The 18,982-nt window shown below is 43.7% G+C and overlaps 1 protein-coding gene across 4 annotated transcripts in view; it reads left to right on the top strand.

Moving 5' to 3' along the window:
• SREK1IP1 (SREK1 interacting protein 1) overlaps positions 1 to 18,982 on the top strand; it is a 140,265-nt gene that overhangs the window by 107,431 nt on the left and 13,852 nt on the right. Inside the window, exon 4 of one of the 4 annotated variants that reach the window (XM_069627349.1) lies at positions 17,538 to 17,616. The exons of the other annotated variants lie outside the window; for them this stretch is intronic. Coding sequence (XP_069483450.1) covers positions 17,538 to 17,616 — 79 coding nt within the window. The remainder of the gene's footprint in view (positions 1 to 17,537; positions 17,617 to 18,982) is intronic. 4 annotated transcript variants of the gene reach the window in all.

The following is an 18,982-nucleotide window of genomic DNA, read 5'->3' as shown; positions in this document are numbered from 1 at the left end:
ATGGTAGATTATATGGGATTGAGTCGAAATGCTTGTGTATCTGTTGGTGGAATGGTTGCTAAATGTAATGAAATTATTACCATCTGTTTAAAACAGATTACCCTAGACCGAACAACTACTTTGTGTAAGAACATTTTTGTCACCATGCTACCTCAAAGAGGCTCAAATGAAAAAAAACTTCAAAGGGCTTTGTGCTAAGGGGTTAAATTCTAGTACCGAAAAGAGAAAAAAATAATTTGCCAACATCACAGGAATTTGGTTAAATCACTTGAGATGGATTTGTTTATGGAGGATAACTAAATCATGTTGAACCATTTGATGCAGGCTAATAGCAGACAATTTTGGGCCAGTATTTTATAATACCATTCCTCTTTCATGAACCGGAGGGCTGATGAGTTGATTTTTGCAGGGACATGTTTCTGCTGCCCCATGCTTTTTCCGGGCTACAGGATCCCACAAAGGTTAACATCATGTTTGGTTCCTGTCCATGGGCAGAGGAGGATATCGAATGGGACGTTGTTAAAATGAAAGCATCTAGGGTCCCTAGCCCAAGATGGTTTTCCACTTTTTGTCTCCAAGAATGCTCCATCACTCTCGATCCCTTATTTGAAGGCCCAATTTGACTATATTTTTTAGACACATTATTCCACCGTCATGGTCTCAATCTATTGTTCTGGTCTACAAGAAAGGTGACCCATGTTCACCAAAAAATGATAGACCTATTGCCCTAACCAATTCCATCAGTAAGGTCTTCTCCCTTCTTTTATTGAGAGCCCTTAACTTGGTTAGACATCTTTTTTTCTATCTTGTCCAAGTACCAAGTGTGGTTCAGACAATATATTGGCACATTATGTTAGACATTATTGTGATGGTCCTGTCTTTATGGCATCATTGGACATGCCCTTGGCCTTTCACTGTGTTGTATGAGTAAATCTCTGGCCCAAACTGTTAAGCTAAATTGGTGCAGTTTATTGCTCTTCAACATAGGAACACATCGATGAAGATCTGTTTAACTCAAGGATGGGTGCTCTTTCTAGATCTATCCCTCCAAGTTGGTCTCAAGCAGGGTTGCTTCCTATCCCCGACACCTTTCAATGTAAATTTGACTGACATTGATAAGTTGTGGCAGGCGGACAACATCTTTCCTGCTAGGATCGGTCAGTTGAAGCTGCACTGTCTTGCATTCGCAGACGATCTGATTTTTTCTGATCATGTGCCTATTGACCTGCAGCGAAAACTAGACATATTTCTTCAATATGCAATAAAGAACAATCTTCAGGCCAAAGGTTCCAAATAAAAAATTGTTGTCTTTTCTAGTAGTCCCAAACCCAAGGTCATGACGTGGGTCCTGGGAGATGAGGATCGAGCGTGTTCCTTCTATCGGGTATCTGGGATATAATCCTTCAAACTCTTCATCCTTAGTTATGTGGAAATATTCCCTGAAGGCTAAGCCCCCACTCCTCTCACACATGAAACGCTTATTGTCCCGAGTCTGTAGATTTTCTGTTTTTCTAATCCTACAATATTACCAAATGCATATGAAGTTCGAGCCGGTTCTACTCTATGAACTTGATCTATCCCTTTTTGGATTTGGGTAGCTATTTGAACGTGAAGCAGGGGCATTTGTGGAAAGAGATTCTTAGTTCTGCTCTGTCTATTCCTAATGTAGTAATTTGTCATGAGCTGTCCCTTGTGTCTTTACAGGCTCGGTACTTGTGGAGACAACTATTCAATTATTCCAAGTTTCTTAGGCCGGTGGGAAATTTGCTTTATTGTCGTCTAAGCAAAGTGGCCAAGGATAAATCGTCACAATCAATATTTTTACAAAGGATGCAGGATTTAATCTTTTTCCATCCGTTCACTGAGGAAGAACTTTTGAAGGGTCCTGGAGGGGTGAAATTAAAACTGTTTGGGCAGGACTTGCTGACAATTCTACACAGAGAATGCAAAATGTATGAGAAAAAAGGACCATCTCGCTTTGTACCTGATCCATTTCCCTGAAACTTCAGGTTCTTCTCTGAATTGCCGTTTCTGTAATCTTTCAGGCTTTGTGAAGACACTGCATCACTGGGTCTTGGAATGTCCAAGTCTCCAGCAGAGTAGAACCAGATTCTATGGGCATCCTGAATGTTTTTATACTGATGTTTCCACGGAATTGTTGTGGGCGAGGTTTATGTGGAGGGGAAATGTGTCACTAATAATTGCGTTATTTCAGTTTCTAAGTTATTTTTTAAGTTGTTTGTATATGTTCATCGTCCACAAGGCCTTCTGGGGTCTGGAGCCTCAATACCTTCAACTCTCTCTTCCTAGATATCTTCCCTCTCAAGCTCTTCGCTCATCTGCCTCCTACTCCCTCAGGGTCAGTCTCTTCTCTCTTCGGCTGGGGCCTCCCTCTGGAACAGCCTCCCTGCCTCCCTGAAACTTGAGGAGAACTATCTTTGGTTCCGGAAGCACCTGAAAACCCTCCTCTTTGCTTCCACTTTCTCTCACCCTCCCCTGCTGAAGTCCTGGCTGTTACTGAGACTGCACTGGTTACCTGACCACCCATCTGATCTCGGGCCCTAGCCCTGCCAGATGCACGCCTGCACTGCCTCCCTGGCAACCCCTGCACCTGGGGGACTGTTTTCTGTATCCCTACAGTCCCCCCACTAGCACTTATGTCTGCACTCACCCTGCACGTGCCACCTGCTGGCCGTTTATTTATCTTGTTATTCTATTATCCCATGCCCTGCACTTTCCCTCCCCCCCTGCACTTTCTTCCTCCCTCTTCCTCTGCACTTGCGTGATCTGAATGACACTTGGCCTAGTAAGATTGTTGTCTGTCTTCCCTCTTTTTCCCCCTCCCTTGCCTCAGCGCGCTTTGAAACACTTATGTATAGGTGCGTTATAAATGCCATATCATATCCGATCATATATATGTTTTTATCATGATGATGAATTTTACTTTGTTCTGATTTGTGTTTGGTTTCTTGTAAACCAAATCACAATAAAAAATAAAAAGAAATAAGTCAAAGCAGATCGTAAGATGAATATTTTTTTGTCCGGCATTAACCCAGTTCGGGTGGAAGTTGAACCAGAAAAATATCCATCTGGTGCCTTACGCCCGTCTCGAGTTCATAGGGGCAGATATCAATACTGTTCTGGGGTGTCTCTCTCTGCTTCGCCATAGAGCTGCCAAACTGCAGGACCCCTTGGTCATGGCTAATCTCCATCCTCTGGTTGCTCACATCTTCGGGTTCTGGAGTCCGGCCTCTCAGGATTATGCCCTCACAATTTCCTTGGTTGATTCCATCATCTCCGATCTGTATGGTGGTTGTCCCTTCCCAAACTGCTCAAGGGACTTCCATAGATGCAGACCTCTCTGTGTATTCTGATGATGGATGCCAGCACAAGGGATTGGAATGCAGCTCGAGGCTCGCTTCAGTTCATGGGCAGTGGTAGAATCCAGAGTATCATCGAACTGTAGGATAATCTCAGCAGTGGAGATTGTTTCTAGATTTCCATCACTTGCTTGCTGCACGAGCAGTTATTTTCAGAACTGACAATACAGTGAGCAAATGTTGCCATTCTCATCAGGGAGGCATTAGGGTGCACTGACCAGGCCCTAGTGGCCTCCAGGATCACCTCTTGGCTGGGACCCATTTGAAGTCTCTGGAAGCCTCCTATCTCCCGGGAGTGGACAATAACATGGCAGATTCCCCTTCCATCCAGTGGCCCTCTGGCATTCTGTATGCTTTTACTCAATTCTGCTGGTTTCCCAGGTTCCCCCTCCAGGTGAGGATTAGGGGGCAGGCACTCCATGTTTCTGTCTTCCAGACCACTGCCTCCTCAGTCCTCCTCTTCCTCCTAAATTCTCCTTAGAATCTGTACACCTAACGGCTTGGCGATTGACCAAGAGGGTATCATGCGAAAGGCTAGGTTACATGAGTACGTTTTGGGATCCCTGGGGTGGTGGTATGAAGGCAGAGGTCTTTACAGCTTGTCTACCTAAGAACTTTTCTAGGGCATGTCTCCTATTAGATCTCCCCCCCCCCCCCCTTGTCCAACTTGGGATTCCCCATATGTTCTATCCCTCTCTCTCTCTGAAACATTAGGTGAAGTCTGTAGAAATGCTTAACCCTCTAGGTGACTTTTCTTTTGGCCATTACCTCTGTTAGACGCCTGGGCGAGTTGCTCCCTCTTCTTTGTGTGGCTCCTTTACTTTGTTTGCATGGTTGTTGCTTAAACACCTTTAAAACCCATACTTTCTAAAGTAGGAAACTCATTCCGACCTCGAAATGAGTTACCGTTACAGATGCGCCCTTTTACAGATGCGCACGGTAGGCAAAGATATTTTACACAAAGTGGTTTTCGTTCCACTGTTTCAGCTTTAAGGGAAAGGAAAACATTCTGAGTGAACTCGCCCAAGAGGGATCAGAAAAGCTATCCAAAAACGAACCTTTCAAAAACCAGCTCCTTGGAAGGCATTGCATTTGCTTTTGGGCAGTACAACGAACGAGTCCAATGAAATGTCGTCCTTGTGCATTGTACTAACATGCCTAAGCACAGCCTCTGAGCTGGCTGTTGAGATGTGAATGTGCACAGCCGTCAAAAGCGAAACAGATACATGGAGGATACGGGAAGTATGGCCTTAGCCCGTGTTTTGAAATCCATAACCCTGCAGCGAAGCAAATTGTGATGAGAGAAATGGAACACACATCAACATTCGTCGTCAGCAATTGCCTGCTTCTAAAATGGATTAGATGGTGCCCTTGAATGCCATGTCAGACTCCATTAAATTGCTTTTGTAACCTTATTCAAAAGCAGAATCCAGTCCTCGATGGTAGAAATGCAGAACAGTGTGTGCTGAGCCCCGTGTTGTTGTGCCTTTAAATTGCGGGCGATCCATTAGCCGGGCCCGAGACTCTACAGACTGGACATTCTGTGACCCTCGATAAGCACTAGGTCGTCCACAGTGTTCCGAATGCTGCATCACTGACATCAGCACTTTAATTCATCTGTGGCGCCCTCATGTTTTACAATAATGAAGTGCCCGGAAAAGCTGGTCTCGTGTTTGGTGTTGCCATGGTAAACCGTTAGCAGGCTCCATGTTCTTTTGGTGACGAAGCAGCAGACTTTTACTTATTATTTTTCATAGTGCAGATACAGCAAACTTTTTATTAGGACTTGGCTTCTCGTAATGTACAAAGTAGTGTCTATTTTCCTCCCATCCGTTTGTTTTTCGTTGTCGCTTTCTGCAGTAAACTGAGGCTTGTGGGTTGATGGTTGTAAATATGTTATACTTTTGCAAAATGATCCTTTCCCTTGTATTTCATGAAATGCATTATCTGTAAGACTGAAAAATGTAAAAATGAACTGCATTTTTTAGATTCAACTCTAGAATTCCTTTGTTTGATTTAGAGATGCCTTTTGTTTCATAATCCGATCAGGCCATGAGGAAAGCAAATAATAAAAACCGATAAGGTGATTTTGCCATAGTGTGCAAACCTCACAGAATGTCAGAGCCATTGTTACGATCTTAACATTCGATGGGCCTGCAGACAGTCTGTCACACCGTCTACTAATTAATCAATATGAGCCGAGTGGCGGGGGCATTACCGACTCAGGTAATGCCCCGGGGCCCATAGTTATACCTAATTACCTGAGTCGGTATTGCCCCCGCCGCGAGGGTCATATTGCTATTAGTACCTCGGCCCACAATATATGCGTGACCGGGGCACTAAAAGCATTTTTCTCTGTCCTGAAAAGCCACTGCATTTTGGGACAGAAAAAAAAAACGACCAAGAAAATGGCCGCCGGGAAAGGAAAAACGGGAGTCAGTTTTCTCTTTCCATGGCGGCCTTTGGGAGCGGACGAGCTGGGAACACAAGTGTTCCCAGCGCGTCCGTTCCCGGAAAAAAAAAAAAAGAAGCAGAAGGTAAGTGGGGTTGGGAGGGAGGGAGGGAGGGGAAGGGGGTAGAGAGAAAAAAAAAGAACCTGCGTCCCCGGAAGGGACGATGGAAGCCTCCAGCTGTATGGAAGCGTGAGTTTCCACACTGCTGGAGGCTGCCATCGTCCCCCACCAGGGTCGCAGGAGCAAGAAGGTAAGTGGTGGGGTGGGGTAGGGAGGAGGGAGGGAAGGGGAGAAAAAAAAAAAAGCTTACCTGAGTCCCCAGCGGTTGGCCCCGCTTCCAGCCTCCTCATTGCCCCCCCCCCCCCACCCTCTGCCGAGGACAAGGCCGCTGGAATCCCGGCCGAGAATCGAAGGATCTTCACTTTACTGGATTATTTTATACAGGAAAATTCATATTTTTTTTATACAGTTATTGTTATTGATATGATATGGCTTTTCTAACGCGCCAATACACAAGTGTTTCAAGGTGCGTCGAGGCAAGGGAGGGGAAACGGAGGGCGGCCAGAGACAACGATCTTACTAGGCCAAGTGACCTTGAGATCGTGCAAGTGCAGAGAATGTGGGAGGGAGGAAAGTGCCAGGGGTAAGGGGAGGGAGCAGTGCTGTACAAAGTGTGATGTAAATGGCAAACATTTGAGGGTATTCTTAAAAAAATAAGTTAAAGTACCAACAAATTTAGATTTGCAGTGTGAGCAGAGATTACTTTGTAAAATCACTAAATGGTGTTTTTTTTTGTGTTTTGTTTATAGCCGAGCCAAACACAGGCATAATGCAGAACAACAAAGAAGGCCTTTTATTTCATTTAAATCAATCATTGGCTGAAGCAATTACATAGGCTTGTTTTTTCATGAGTCATTTTTCTTAAGGAGGAGATCCTGTTCACAGGTTAAATGTAGGGCATGATTAAAGCAATACATTTGACATACAGAAAATAATTTTGACTATAACGCTGCATTCATGTGACTTAAAAACGTGGGCTGAGTGAGTCGCGATCGTGTGATCATCTTCTATCTAATCAGTATAACTTTTAATAATTTTAAATCAACGTAAGAAATTTAAATGATGAATATTGCTGACTTGAAACATCGCACAAATTCATCACGCATGCTCAGACGTGCGTTTAAACTGAGGGATTACAGATATCCACGTTTCATTAATGTACCACATTGCGATTAGATATAAAAGAAAAACTGATTTGGAATTCAATATTACGCTGAGCAAATCGGCCAACCCCTATTTCCTTTTCAGACAAATGATAATCCAATGGAGATTGGGGCTGTGTATTCTCTGGGAGTTTCCTACTGTTGAGCAAGCCAGTGGACGAACTTGATCAATCAAAAACAGACATAATCATGACATAAGCGTGGAAATATTTCACATTTTAAAAAGCGGGTACAGACACAGATAGTCAGACTCTGGAATTAAAAGCTGCAGGAAAGACCATGCCTGTTATTATTGGATGAGTGCAGATATTGATATTTGGAGATGACAAGGCCTTATCTGTGAAGAAATTGGAACCAACGTAACTTGAGGCAGACTTGCTTTCCAATAAGTAGGCGAGTCTGACTGGTAGCTCTTTTGAAAACTCATGAGTGCTCATTCCGACTCCACGCCTTAAAAGAAATATTCAAAGTGAACATGACAACTCCCCAAATGTATTATATAAACCCCCTAGAACCATTTCTAGATCCCTGGTGTTGGGGAATTAGGAGTACATTTCCACTACGCAGCGCTCATTCCAAATACATATTTAAAAAAAAATGTTTTGTGAAATGCAACCATGCTTTCCACATATTTAAAGCGCAGTGAGATTTGACTGCATATAGAAAACATGGCATTTCTGTGCACAGAGTGCAGGGGTTTACAGGTTATTATTCATAGAAGGAGAATAGGGTATCATAGTTTGCTAGCATGAGTTTCATCGTGATTTTTCAAAGAACTTAAAGTTGGGGGTTTTTGCATGTAAATAAATGTCTGAGTCCTTTTTCTGAGCTGTGTGCTCTATGTAAAAGGGATGTGTAAAATATGGAACACTTCCCAGCCCTGACAGTGTAGCATTTTAGAATTACAAGTGCTGTAGCCGTTTTTACAGATACAGTCCACATTGTGCTGTAGTTCGAGATCCCTGCATTATAGCCTAATAAAGAAATTTGTGAAAGTGTGTGATGTGAAGGCCATAGATATGAAGTAGTGAATGGTTAGGTGAAAGGGAGTTAGCCATCCTAATGCCATTCCCATGGAAAATAATCCCAACATACTGTTTCGTCACTCTTGACGTGACACAGTAATCTGGTTTGCGAACTGAAGTTGGAGGGGGTACTCATTTTCCCATCTTGGGTGAGTGGACTGGCATCCTGTGCATTCTAAATTAATAGCATTGTTTTTCAGACCCAAACCTGGAGAATTCAGATGCATTTCATTTTAGCCTGCATTTAAATTGCATGCACATAGATTAGAAATTCGTAACCCTACATTCACCCGGAGAGGGGGTGGGGGAGAACCATACTACAGTACCATTACTTGTTTCATACTGGAGAAAGCAACATGTTTGACTGATTAATTATTAACTAAATCTGACGTGATGTAAAGGTGAAATGAAAAGTGCTTTCATACTGACCAATAAGCAGCATTACGAGCATAGGATTAAGTGCTGCTTAGTGGTTGACTAGTATTATTTAGGATTAGAATTGTTAGAAATATCAATAAATATATAGAGTGACAATGTGTGTATTATATTAAGGAAGCTTTTCACAGGCAAATGTTAACAGGGGTAAGCCCATGTAAAGTATATTGGATGTCTTATGGTGACTTCCTCTTCATAAAGTTGGGGGACCACCTTTCACTAAAGCACATAATTGTGGGTTGGGACTGTATAATAGGGGTTGTTAGATAGTTTCAAAGCCCTCCACCAGTGAAATGAATAGGGAGTGTCCAAGGCCGAGGCAAGCTCTGTTCCCTAGCTATCTCCAGGGCACATTGGTGGTCATCTGTTGCTGAAGCGAGATCTGCATCTCTGCCAGTCACACTGCTGCCCAGGACCTCATCCTGGTGAAGGAACCCAGAAAGTTTGTGACACCCTCCTTTGCTTTGGGAGCCCAAGATCAAGCACTACACTTGTCCATGAGATCCTTGAGAGGGATTCACAGCACCTGAGAGCCAAAACAGCCAGGATTCCCGCTTTTACCCCCAACGTACCGCCAAGAGCCTTGATTCGAGCCAGCCCGACCGCATCAATCCATCAGGATCTGCCGTTGGCACTCTTGGAAATCTTCTAACTGCTGCTACATGTTTGCTGCTGCGCGACGCTAGCTGAGCAGATCGTTGACTAGGCTCAAACTCGGAGTGACTTGTTGCATTAACCACCTTTGAACCGCAGTTCGACCCGCCTGCATCTTCGCTACTGATCTTAATCACCAGTCAAACTGATCCTGAAGGCCCATCGAACCACGACCATTGGTCGCTGTATCCAGCCAACCGGCTTGAATTGCGGATCCAGTTTTGTACAGTGTTTGTATATTTAATTCTTTTCCAGATGGTGTATTGAGTCCAAGTATGTATCTTTTTGTAGAACCTTGGTTTGAAATTCCATTTAATCCACACTACTGTACTTTGCTATTTGGGTAGCTACTGGATTACGTTCAGTCTCTTGAGAGAATAGCCTTCCCTCGATTAATGTTACTACAAAAGGTAAAGGAGGTTGATCTCTTAACTGTGTCTGTTTAACTGTCTGATTGGGATCACTGTTGGTTTGTAGAATTGTGAGGACTGTGTAAGTGGTGTGACAAATCCAGGGCATTTGTCCCTTCTCCCCAGGGGGAACCACCCCCTTTGAGACTAGGGAGGCAAGTTTGTTATGCTTAACACTCCTAAAGGACAGGGCAAGTGCCCTGAGGATATGAAATTCCAAGAAAGGGGTTTTATTCATCCTCCCTCAGGTGAAATGCCCCATGTGTTTGTTGGCTGTATGAGGATTGCCAGGGCAGGTGTGTTAGTGGACCTTTAGAAATGGCTGGTGTGGTTTTCGACCCTTTTACAATACCCTCCCTACATCAACCTCTGAATTAATGGATTGTTCAATCACATTACTGCCTTGAACATAAGGAGGCCATACAAGCGGCACAAGAAGAGGATGATAAATGCCTGCAATGTCAGCCGCAGTCTGTGGAGCCAGTTGCTGGTTGGGGAAATCCTGCACAGCGAGCAGAGGAGACATCCTCCTGGAAGGCGGAGACAGGGAGCAGTTCGACGAAGGTGGTGTATGCGGAGAAGCCAAGGAGCCTGCCGATTGCTGCTCTCTCCGAGGTGTTCCAGAGCAAGAGGGAGAGAGAGTGAGAGAAGTCGCAACCACCTCAGAAGTGTTTAATCAGCTCTGTGACCTGTGGGCACTGGTCAAACATCAGAGACCAGCAAGAAGCAGCTGAACAGATGTGGAGAATCGTACTGTAACCCAAACTGCGGTTGCGCACCAGCAGAGGAGACCGCCCGCCCCAAGGAACTCCTGTACAAGTAACAAGGTATGCGGTTGTGCCAGCGAGGAGGGTGCAGGAACCCGGCATATCCAAAGTCATGGTGAGAGACTAGAGATCCCAAGGCTGTGTGAGAGACCAGAAAGCCCAGGACTGGGTGAGAAATACAATACCCCAAGGCGGGGTGAGAGTAACAGGATCCCAAAGCAGGGAAATAGAAAAGGAATCCTAGGGTGCTGGTGTAAGAAGCAAGATCCCGATGCGGCCGGACATGAGCTATTCCACAGGGTGGGAAGAAATGCACCATACCCCGGGGGTGATGGGAGCAATACCCCAGGGCGGGGAGGGAGAAACTGCATTCCGTGTCTGAGTGACAACAGCTAGCCGCAAGACAGACTATTCTTTCAGGAAAATAGCAAGAATAAAGAGACTTTGTGTATCCTGAATTTTGAACTGTATAATCAGGCACGTTGCCTGGGAGAAGCCAGAGAGACATTTGGGATGGGTCAGAAACGAGCCAGCCTTTAAGGGTTGAGAGACAATACCTTTCCAGACCTTTCTGGTACACTAGGACTGAATTATTTTGTGAGACATCCTGACAAGCACCCTTTATTGTTTTCGTTTAGCTAGGGCCAAGAACACCTAGTAGTAGGGACTGGACAGGCCTTATCGTCTTTTGTACAATAAAACACGTCCAACGTTACACCTTGTCCTGTCTCTTGAGTTTGACTTACCATAGTGGTTTCACTACTACTCATTCTTGTAATCCTGCAGAGCAGATGTAATTTCGTCACAGCCATCAGACCTAAATCATTTACACTCTGGTACACACAAACTTCAACATCAGCAAAATAGTCCCTCTGACGCCTGAGAAAACATGCCACAAATCCAAAACGCCATCTGACCTAAGCTTACTTAAAGAACTCCGGATTTTAAACAGGCAAATGATCACCATTGCAAAGGTCTTGTACTACCGGAACACCATAGTCGAAGTCCATAACAAAAGCAAGTCTGCCTTGAAGGGAGTAAAGAAGTGTATCAACTGCCCCCACACACTCCGTCAGATGTCCACATCCCTCAACAACTTGTTTGTTTGACAGATTTTGCTGATCTGGTAAAGATCAGATGTCAATGCCAGAGCAAACAATACCCCTATCACCCCACCACTCAAAATGACAATGTGGGCTACCTTTGAAACAGTATCTATGGAGGACCTGATAACAAGCCTAGAATCTTTTAAAACAACATCCTATTTAACCTCAATTCTGAAAACACTGTCCATGGAAGCCCTCCACACCATCTTGGCCATCCTCAGTGCTTTCCCCCTATTAGGAATCTTCCCAACCACCCTCAAAAACCATACAATATCTCCCCATGCTCAATAAAACCAACTGTAAACCCTGCTGACCTCAGCAACTATCACATTATCACACTTTTGCTTTCTAAGCAAGACCTTTGAAAGAGCAATAGCCACCCAAATTCAAGCAGCCAACATCCAAATGTGAGACAATGCCCTCTGCATTTTTGACAACCGAGAGCCAGGCCTTCTACTGGACTCGAACTCTTAAAAGCCTTCGACACAGTAGACGATGAAGCACTCCTCAACATACTTTAGAACTACATGGGCATCAGTGAGTACCCTGCTGCTTCAGCTCCTACCTAGAAGACCACCATCAGTTTGTCGAGATGGATACCTTCAGTTCACCACCTCTATCCGCATCTTTGGATCCATCCTCTCACCCATGAACCTAAACCTCTACATGGAGTCCCTGGAAACCCTCCTTACCAGTCATAACATAACATCCACCTACCCCCCCCCCCCGATATGACGATGCTCTTCATATAGTGGTTCTTTTCATAGAACATATTTACATACAATATCACCCAACTGTTAACTCTTATCTAAATGTGATGCTATTATTAATGCAATATTGTAAGGGCTGCTTCCCCTAACTATCTAATGTAGTCCTGGAACCCCATCCAATGTACAGAGCTTTGCTGCTGATCGAAGTTAGGTTCATGCTCAAGCCCCAGAATACAATAAATAATAAAAAATAGAGGTGTTATCTTACTGTACTACATGCTCCCCGGCTGAGTGAGTGCATTTTATGCCATTGCACATTTATTCTGTTGTCAGCAGCTGGCAATTGGAATTTTTGTTCAGTCTTGAATACCTCGTCCTCTACAGTATTTGTTGTTTGTGTTATTAGTTTTATCAGTGATTTAAACATTTCCGTCTGTTTCCTGAAGTTATCTACTTTTCACATCCAAGAGGTTTGTCTGGTAAGCACTGTGGATAAGTGGTAAATCTGAAAAACCCATTTACTGTTACAGCTCGATTACCATCTCGGAACTACTGGTGAATTCTCCATGTTTCGGGATGGCAATATTCCTCCTTGTTTGTTTTTTAATCCTCCAGCAAAGTGATGGAACTTTTTTCTCCACTTTGGAAATACGGAATATGGTGTTGCAGTGAAAGTTATAGTAATTCAGTTACCACCATGTTTACCTTTTTAGCACACCACCATACTCCTAATGAGGCCCTATGATGAAAACTCTCCTCTTGTGTATTTTCAGTGCTATTCAGACTTTGACTTTATTGAATAACTCATCTTCTGTCAGTTCTTTGTCAACTGATTTTTGCTAAACCGGCTGGTGATGCTGTTCTTTTGCAGAAGCAGTGTGTGGGTTTTAGAGCGGTTCTTCTGTGATTTCTACTAAGGGATTGAACCTTCCTTTTTTCCCAGCTGATGTTTGGTGTTGAAACGTGCATTTGATCATGGGTCATTGTTGTTGTATCACTTCTTATAGAAAGGAAGGTAGGTGATATGGTTTCAGGACTCGAAAGGGTTTTATTCAGCTACAGGGACTACCCAACCCTGCTTTGCTCACCCCTGCGCTCACCCTCTTATCTCACTTTTCTGCACGTTTTCCTCTTCATCACATCTTGCATTCATCTTCACAGCCTTTTTTTCCACCACTTCTTTCAACCTCTACTCAACCCACTCCAGGAATGTTGAATGTCCCAAACATGGTGGACACACAACACTACGCTTATCTCCTCTGCAATACTTCAAATGGTATCAGTCCCCTGGTCACATGTAGTGCCAACCTGTAGAGAGACACCCTACATTCCGCAGCGTTTTCCTAGATTGCCCTAGCTCTACTAGACATCTCCACAGCCTGCATAAGCGTGCGATTGAACCTCTCAACCACAACATTTGTGTCAGGATGGTTTAGAGAGAAATCATGCCCCTGTAATGAGTCACCCACCTCATTATTCTCTGGGATATTCCCTCTAAACCCTGAGCCATTAACTCTCCTATGAGGGGCTTGTGGTCTGTATGTAGGCAGAGCTTCCTGCCCCAAAGAAATGACTTACATTTTTTGATAGCCCACACCACACTGAGGGCTTCTTTCTTAATAACAGGATACCGCTGTTCCGCTGCCCTTAACGTTCTAAAGGCAAATGCCACCACCCTTTCTTGTTTTTGAAGAGGTCAGCACCCATTCCCGTGTCATTAGCATCGGCCATAACCAGGTGTCAAAACATGTATCGAAATGGGGTAAGGCAGATGATTGAGCAATGGCTGAGCAATGGCTTACTTAATAACTTTGAATTCTGCCTCACACACTTGTATCCAACTAAACTCCACTACCTTTTTGCACCGCTCTGATTTTCCCGCACCTGTCAGCAATATGCCTTACAAATTTAGCGTCATGATCCACTAATCACAAGAATGACGGCACTCCTTGCCGATCTTTAGATCTCTCCAAACCTACTGTTGTTGACACCAAACCCTCCCTAGGTTCCACCCCTGCCACACTGAATGTATGACCTAGGTATTCAATGGACGCCACCCGTGTTTTACACTTACCACCTGAAGAACCGTACCTTGTCTCAAATCATGCTCCTGTTCTCTTCGGCCCATAACCAGGATGTCATCCTGGAAATGGGCGACACCTGCTGCGTCCCCAAAATGCATGTGCATGACCCTCTGGAAGAACGCTGCGGCCTACCCCAACCTAAATGTCCTCCTAAAATAATCTGTCCCCTCTTAGGTTTCAAAGGTAGTGAGATTACAGAGCTACGGTGCTACTTCCCCATGTGATACGCAGAGGCAAGGTCAAATGTGCTGAAAATCTTGGCACCCAGCAACAGTCTGACCACCTCCCCTATATTGGGCAACGGGTACCTTTCCATCACAACACTATGATTAAGTCCTCTTAAATCTACGCACAACCTGATCTGCTCATTGGTCTTTTGCACTACCACAATGGGTGAATCCCACTCAGATGACTCTACAGGTTCTATAATCCCTTCCTGTTCCAGTTGGTGCAATTCAGCAGTTACCTACCCCCTCATACAAATGGGGAAATTCCTTACCTTTGACACCACCTGTTTGGCCCCCTTACTAAGCCTTATTTGACGTAGAATACTTTCAGACATCCCAACTCTTCCCCAAAAACATCCCCAAAGCTACCCTCTACTCTCCCACCTATGCCCTCGCTAAACACTGCCACCATGCTGGGCTCACTTTAATCGAATATTATCCCCATTCTACCCTGTTCATACCACCTTAACAGACTACCCCCTTTCCTGGCAACATGGGTTAATGTGTCTGTTACAGCAATGCCTGTGTAAGCTGCAAGTCACATATTTTCAAAATTCTCATTGGTCGAATCCCCATTTCACACTTATCCAGTTTGTATAAGAGCATCAATGTAATGAGTATTAGTATGCAGCGAGGATCAATGAGCTTGTAACAACCAAGCTCATTGGCCCTCGCGGTGGCATTACTCGGCCGACAAGGATCGGCTCACTGTTGTGGCCCTGGTTCCTTCCAGAAGTGGCTCCCATGGAAAGGGAGAAGGGACTACATGTAGTCCCTTCTCCCTTTCCATGGCGGCTATTTTTTTTTTCTTCAGTGGCCGTCATGGATAGGGAGAAGGGACTTTGCTCGGGCCTGTAATTATTGGCCTTGGGGCATTACCTGAAGCGGTAATGCCCCCCCTGCTCGGGGCTTATTGCTTAAATCGTGATGCCCATTATCATAATACTTTGAAGAATTATCATATGTAAAGGAATCTTTTTATTGCAAAAGTGCATGATGGGTGGTATCTCTTTCAGGCCCTGCAAGCATTGTATATAATATCTTGCTGGGACAGCGCAAGATATAACGTGCTAACAATACAAAACTGGCCCCATTGCGCCCAGTACACCAATGAACATTTGATACCGCCTAGTTCTCCAGCTACAGACATGCTAAGACTGAACTGTTTGAAAAAGGGAATATTCTGAGAAAATTAAGAGCTTTGGTCCTAGTCCCAATTCGAATGGAGTCAGTCCAGTAAATTTTGAAGAAGGCTAATGGAAACAAAATAAGCAAAATTCCCAGTTTTAGTTTTCAAGGCTGCCCCCCAAAAGCAGTGACGTCTGCCGCGTGCTGTGTAGACGGGCACAGTGTCCGAGGTAAACAATTGATACTTGGAACCATCTTAGATGTGTGGGCTACATGTGTTTAGCATCCTCTATGCACATAACTGTCCCTTTACCCTTAAATCAATGTGCTAGTCTATATGCTCCCCCTTGCCCTTTTCCAAGCACTGCAGTAGCTTATGTCACTACAACTGAAAGGTTCTTGCTTTCTCAAACTTGAAAAGGTGGAAGACTGAATTGAACTACCATTTTACATTTCACCACTAACAACATAGCAGGCTGTTCCATTTAAGTACAGCAGAGCGTATAGAACAGGCCCCTTCTAAAAAAAAAAACACTATAGAAATCCTACTGAGTAAGTTTGTGAATACACCATTTAAACTGTAGCGACCCTTTAGAGAAGTTCTGGAAATTATGAGTTAAAATTATGCCATCCTACATGGTGGAGTTTCTCCAAGGTCGTCATAATGTTGATGTTGCCACGAGATGCTGGTGACTGCGAAAAGGTATGTTGCCCATTGATGCGTCTGTGCCTTCAACATGTTTTCAGGATACGTTTCTGTAAAATGTACCGTTTTACCTCGCGGAAAAGCGGGAATGTTTGTCCGAGGCGGGGGGGGGGGGGGTGTGAGAACAGTTGTTTTGCAATCGTGTCTATTTGCTTCTAACAACTTCATAAAATGTAGTTGTCGAAAATGTAAATAACTAGAATCCATGCTAAGTAGTGCCTTACTTGCCTTGTCAGTAAATGTAAAGCAGCACCTCTGAGGAGTCTGGTACAGACCAGTAACAATAGCAGCCATGCTGATAAAAGCTTTTAACCTCATACTTCCCATTAATGTACGTTGACTTCTGAGGCAGCTAAAAATGACATTTTCACTTCATGGCATTTCAATCCTTGATTTCTTTGCCATGACCACAAACATAGGCCAGTATCCTCTTCCTGCGCACCAACCATTCAACACATTTTTATTTCAGACATACCTGTTCCCCAAAAGAGCATGTATAGCATAGACATAATTAAAATATTGATCATATTTAATTTGCATACGATCAGGGACAAATCACCATAAATATATTCCAAAACTCTAATAAAACCTTTCATTCTAAAAACTTCACACGGTCATGCTCAACAATTTCTTTACATTACAAAACTCACAATGACCCCGATTTGTTCGTTTTATTTTTTTTGTTGATTTTTAAATTGAACAATAGGCCTAATTCTGACTATACTGGTCCGGTAATAACGGTGCCGGAAGCCCTACCCACACTGTTGTTACCAGACCGGCATAGTACGACTCACCAACCAGGTTCAAACCTGGTGGGCGGAACGGCACCTGCCCGCAGAGTTTCACGGAAGCACCATTCCCATCAATGGGAATGGGGATTTACAATTACCGGCGCCTGACTTCCCGGAACGCAAGTGTTTTAATCCTGCCGGACTTGTGATGCGACCCAATTTTCCTTTTCGACAATACTTTAACAATACAGGATATTTTTGTGTTGTGATCTTGTGCAGTAAGGGAATGCAGAAATCCGGTGCACGTTTTCTGATGCAAGTTCATCTCAAATGTGCAATACATACTTCTGCATGGACTAGTTTAACATCTTCGTACTCCACACGCACACGCTTTTTACGTTGATGCTGAAAATGTACTTCAATGCTGCTGGTAGTTGATCTCCTGAACATTGAAAGGTGTGCCAAAAGGATATTTATTTTATATTTATTTTTTAATAGATGCCAATGCTGAGAGAGAAAAGAAGAAGCAAAAAAGAAAAAGCAAGGAAAGATCAAAACCTAAAAAAACAAGAAAAAGGTAGCATTTTCTATATTTTTTATAATGTTCTATTGTTTGGTATTACTTGGTATCTGCTCACAAAATATGACTTTAAGGGCTTGATCCCACAAGCCTCACAAAATGTGTTCACTTATCTGTTTTAAGCACACCTATTTAAACTACAGTTGTTAGCAAAAAGTACTATTCAACACATGGCAAGCACATTTCCATCATGAAAAGAGCAGTGGTGTTGAAAATATTGATACAGAACCTTTTAGATCATTGAGTTGAATTATAAAGAAGGGTGGTATCAGCGTCACAGGATTTGGACCCTTATGGCCTAGCCACGTGAGCCTACAACTGTTGTGAAATAGCAGTCTCCCAAGAAGTGTTCAGACCACTGATTATTTTATACAGTAGCTGGTACTTGCTTGTGGGTCGGTTCCTACCATCCTAAAGCCCCTTTTCACCCTTTGTTCTCAGCGAGTTAATCTGCTCTAATAGGACATGCGCCTTTTGTTAATACTGCAATGTTATCCTGGTGTGTGTCTCTGTGTCTGGGACAGTATCGCATCGCATTGCATTGCTCTAGCCTGTTTCAGTGGTCTGTGTGGTAGGACCTGCCTACCCGTCTTACTTTGTTGGGGTACTTTCTGTTCTGGACTCTAGCCATAAAACAGTTGTCAGTGGGGTTATAACTTGGACTGTAGGAGCCACCTAGTGGCCTGATTTGTATGGTATACTTTCCTGGTCTGCTATGTTGAAATGCATAACGTTGTAAAACTAACACATTATTGGCCATATCCTCCCAACGACTGTACTTGTCATGAACATTTGAAATATAGGCATGATGCACCTTTTACCCAGACAGCAACAAAAAATAGACTGTGGGCTTATTTTTAAGACACAGAGGTTCTGCCCATTCAGCAAACAAAAAAAGTCAAAACCTGGGAGCCAATGTGTCATTTCTCCTTAGAACCTTCTCTCTCGAATACTCCCTCTTTTCTCTTTCAAAAAAGAGAGATCATCCAGACCATGGACCAAATAGGTACTGGGTAACACACAAATGTAATCTTAAAAATATTTTTTATTTTATATATATCTCAATAAACGATTCATTCCACATATATATATGTGTAAATCTCTAAAACACAATTTCTTTCAACCTGGCGTGGTTAGAAACATTCATAATATCATGTAGACAAACATACAACACATACATATTTTTCGAGGGGATTGGGTCCTCCGACGTATTCCATATCTATGACATGTAATCACCACAGCTGTGCTGCTTCGGAAACTTTTTCGGCGTCTGCGTCCTGCGTCGATGACGTCGATGCGCCGCCGTCGAGGACCTCCTCCGACGTCCGACGTCATCCGATGTGATAAGTAGGACGCACGACGC

Source organism: Ambystoma mexicanum, chromosome 6p, assembly GCF_040938575.1.
Source record: "Ambystoma mexicanum isolate Mex_15411 chromosome 6p, UKY_AmexF1_1, whole genome shotgun sequence".
In the NCBI taxonomy this organism is placed as follows: Eukaryota; Metazoa; Chordata; class Amphibia; order Caudata; family Ambystomatidae; genus Ambystoma; species Ambystoma mexicanum.
Note: the sequence above shows the minus strand (reverse complement) of the source record. Positions and strands in the feature narration are given on the sequence as shown.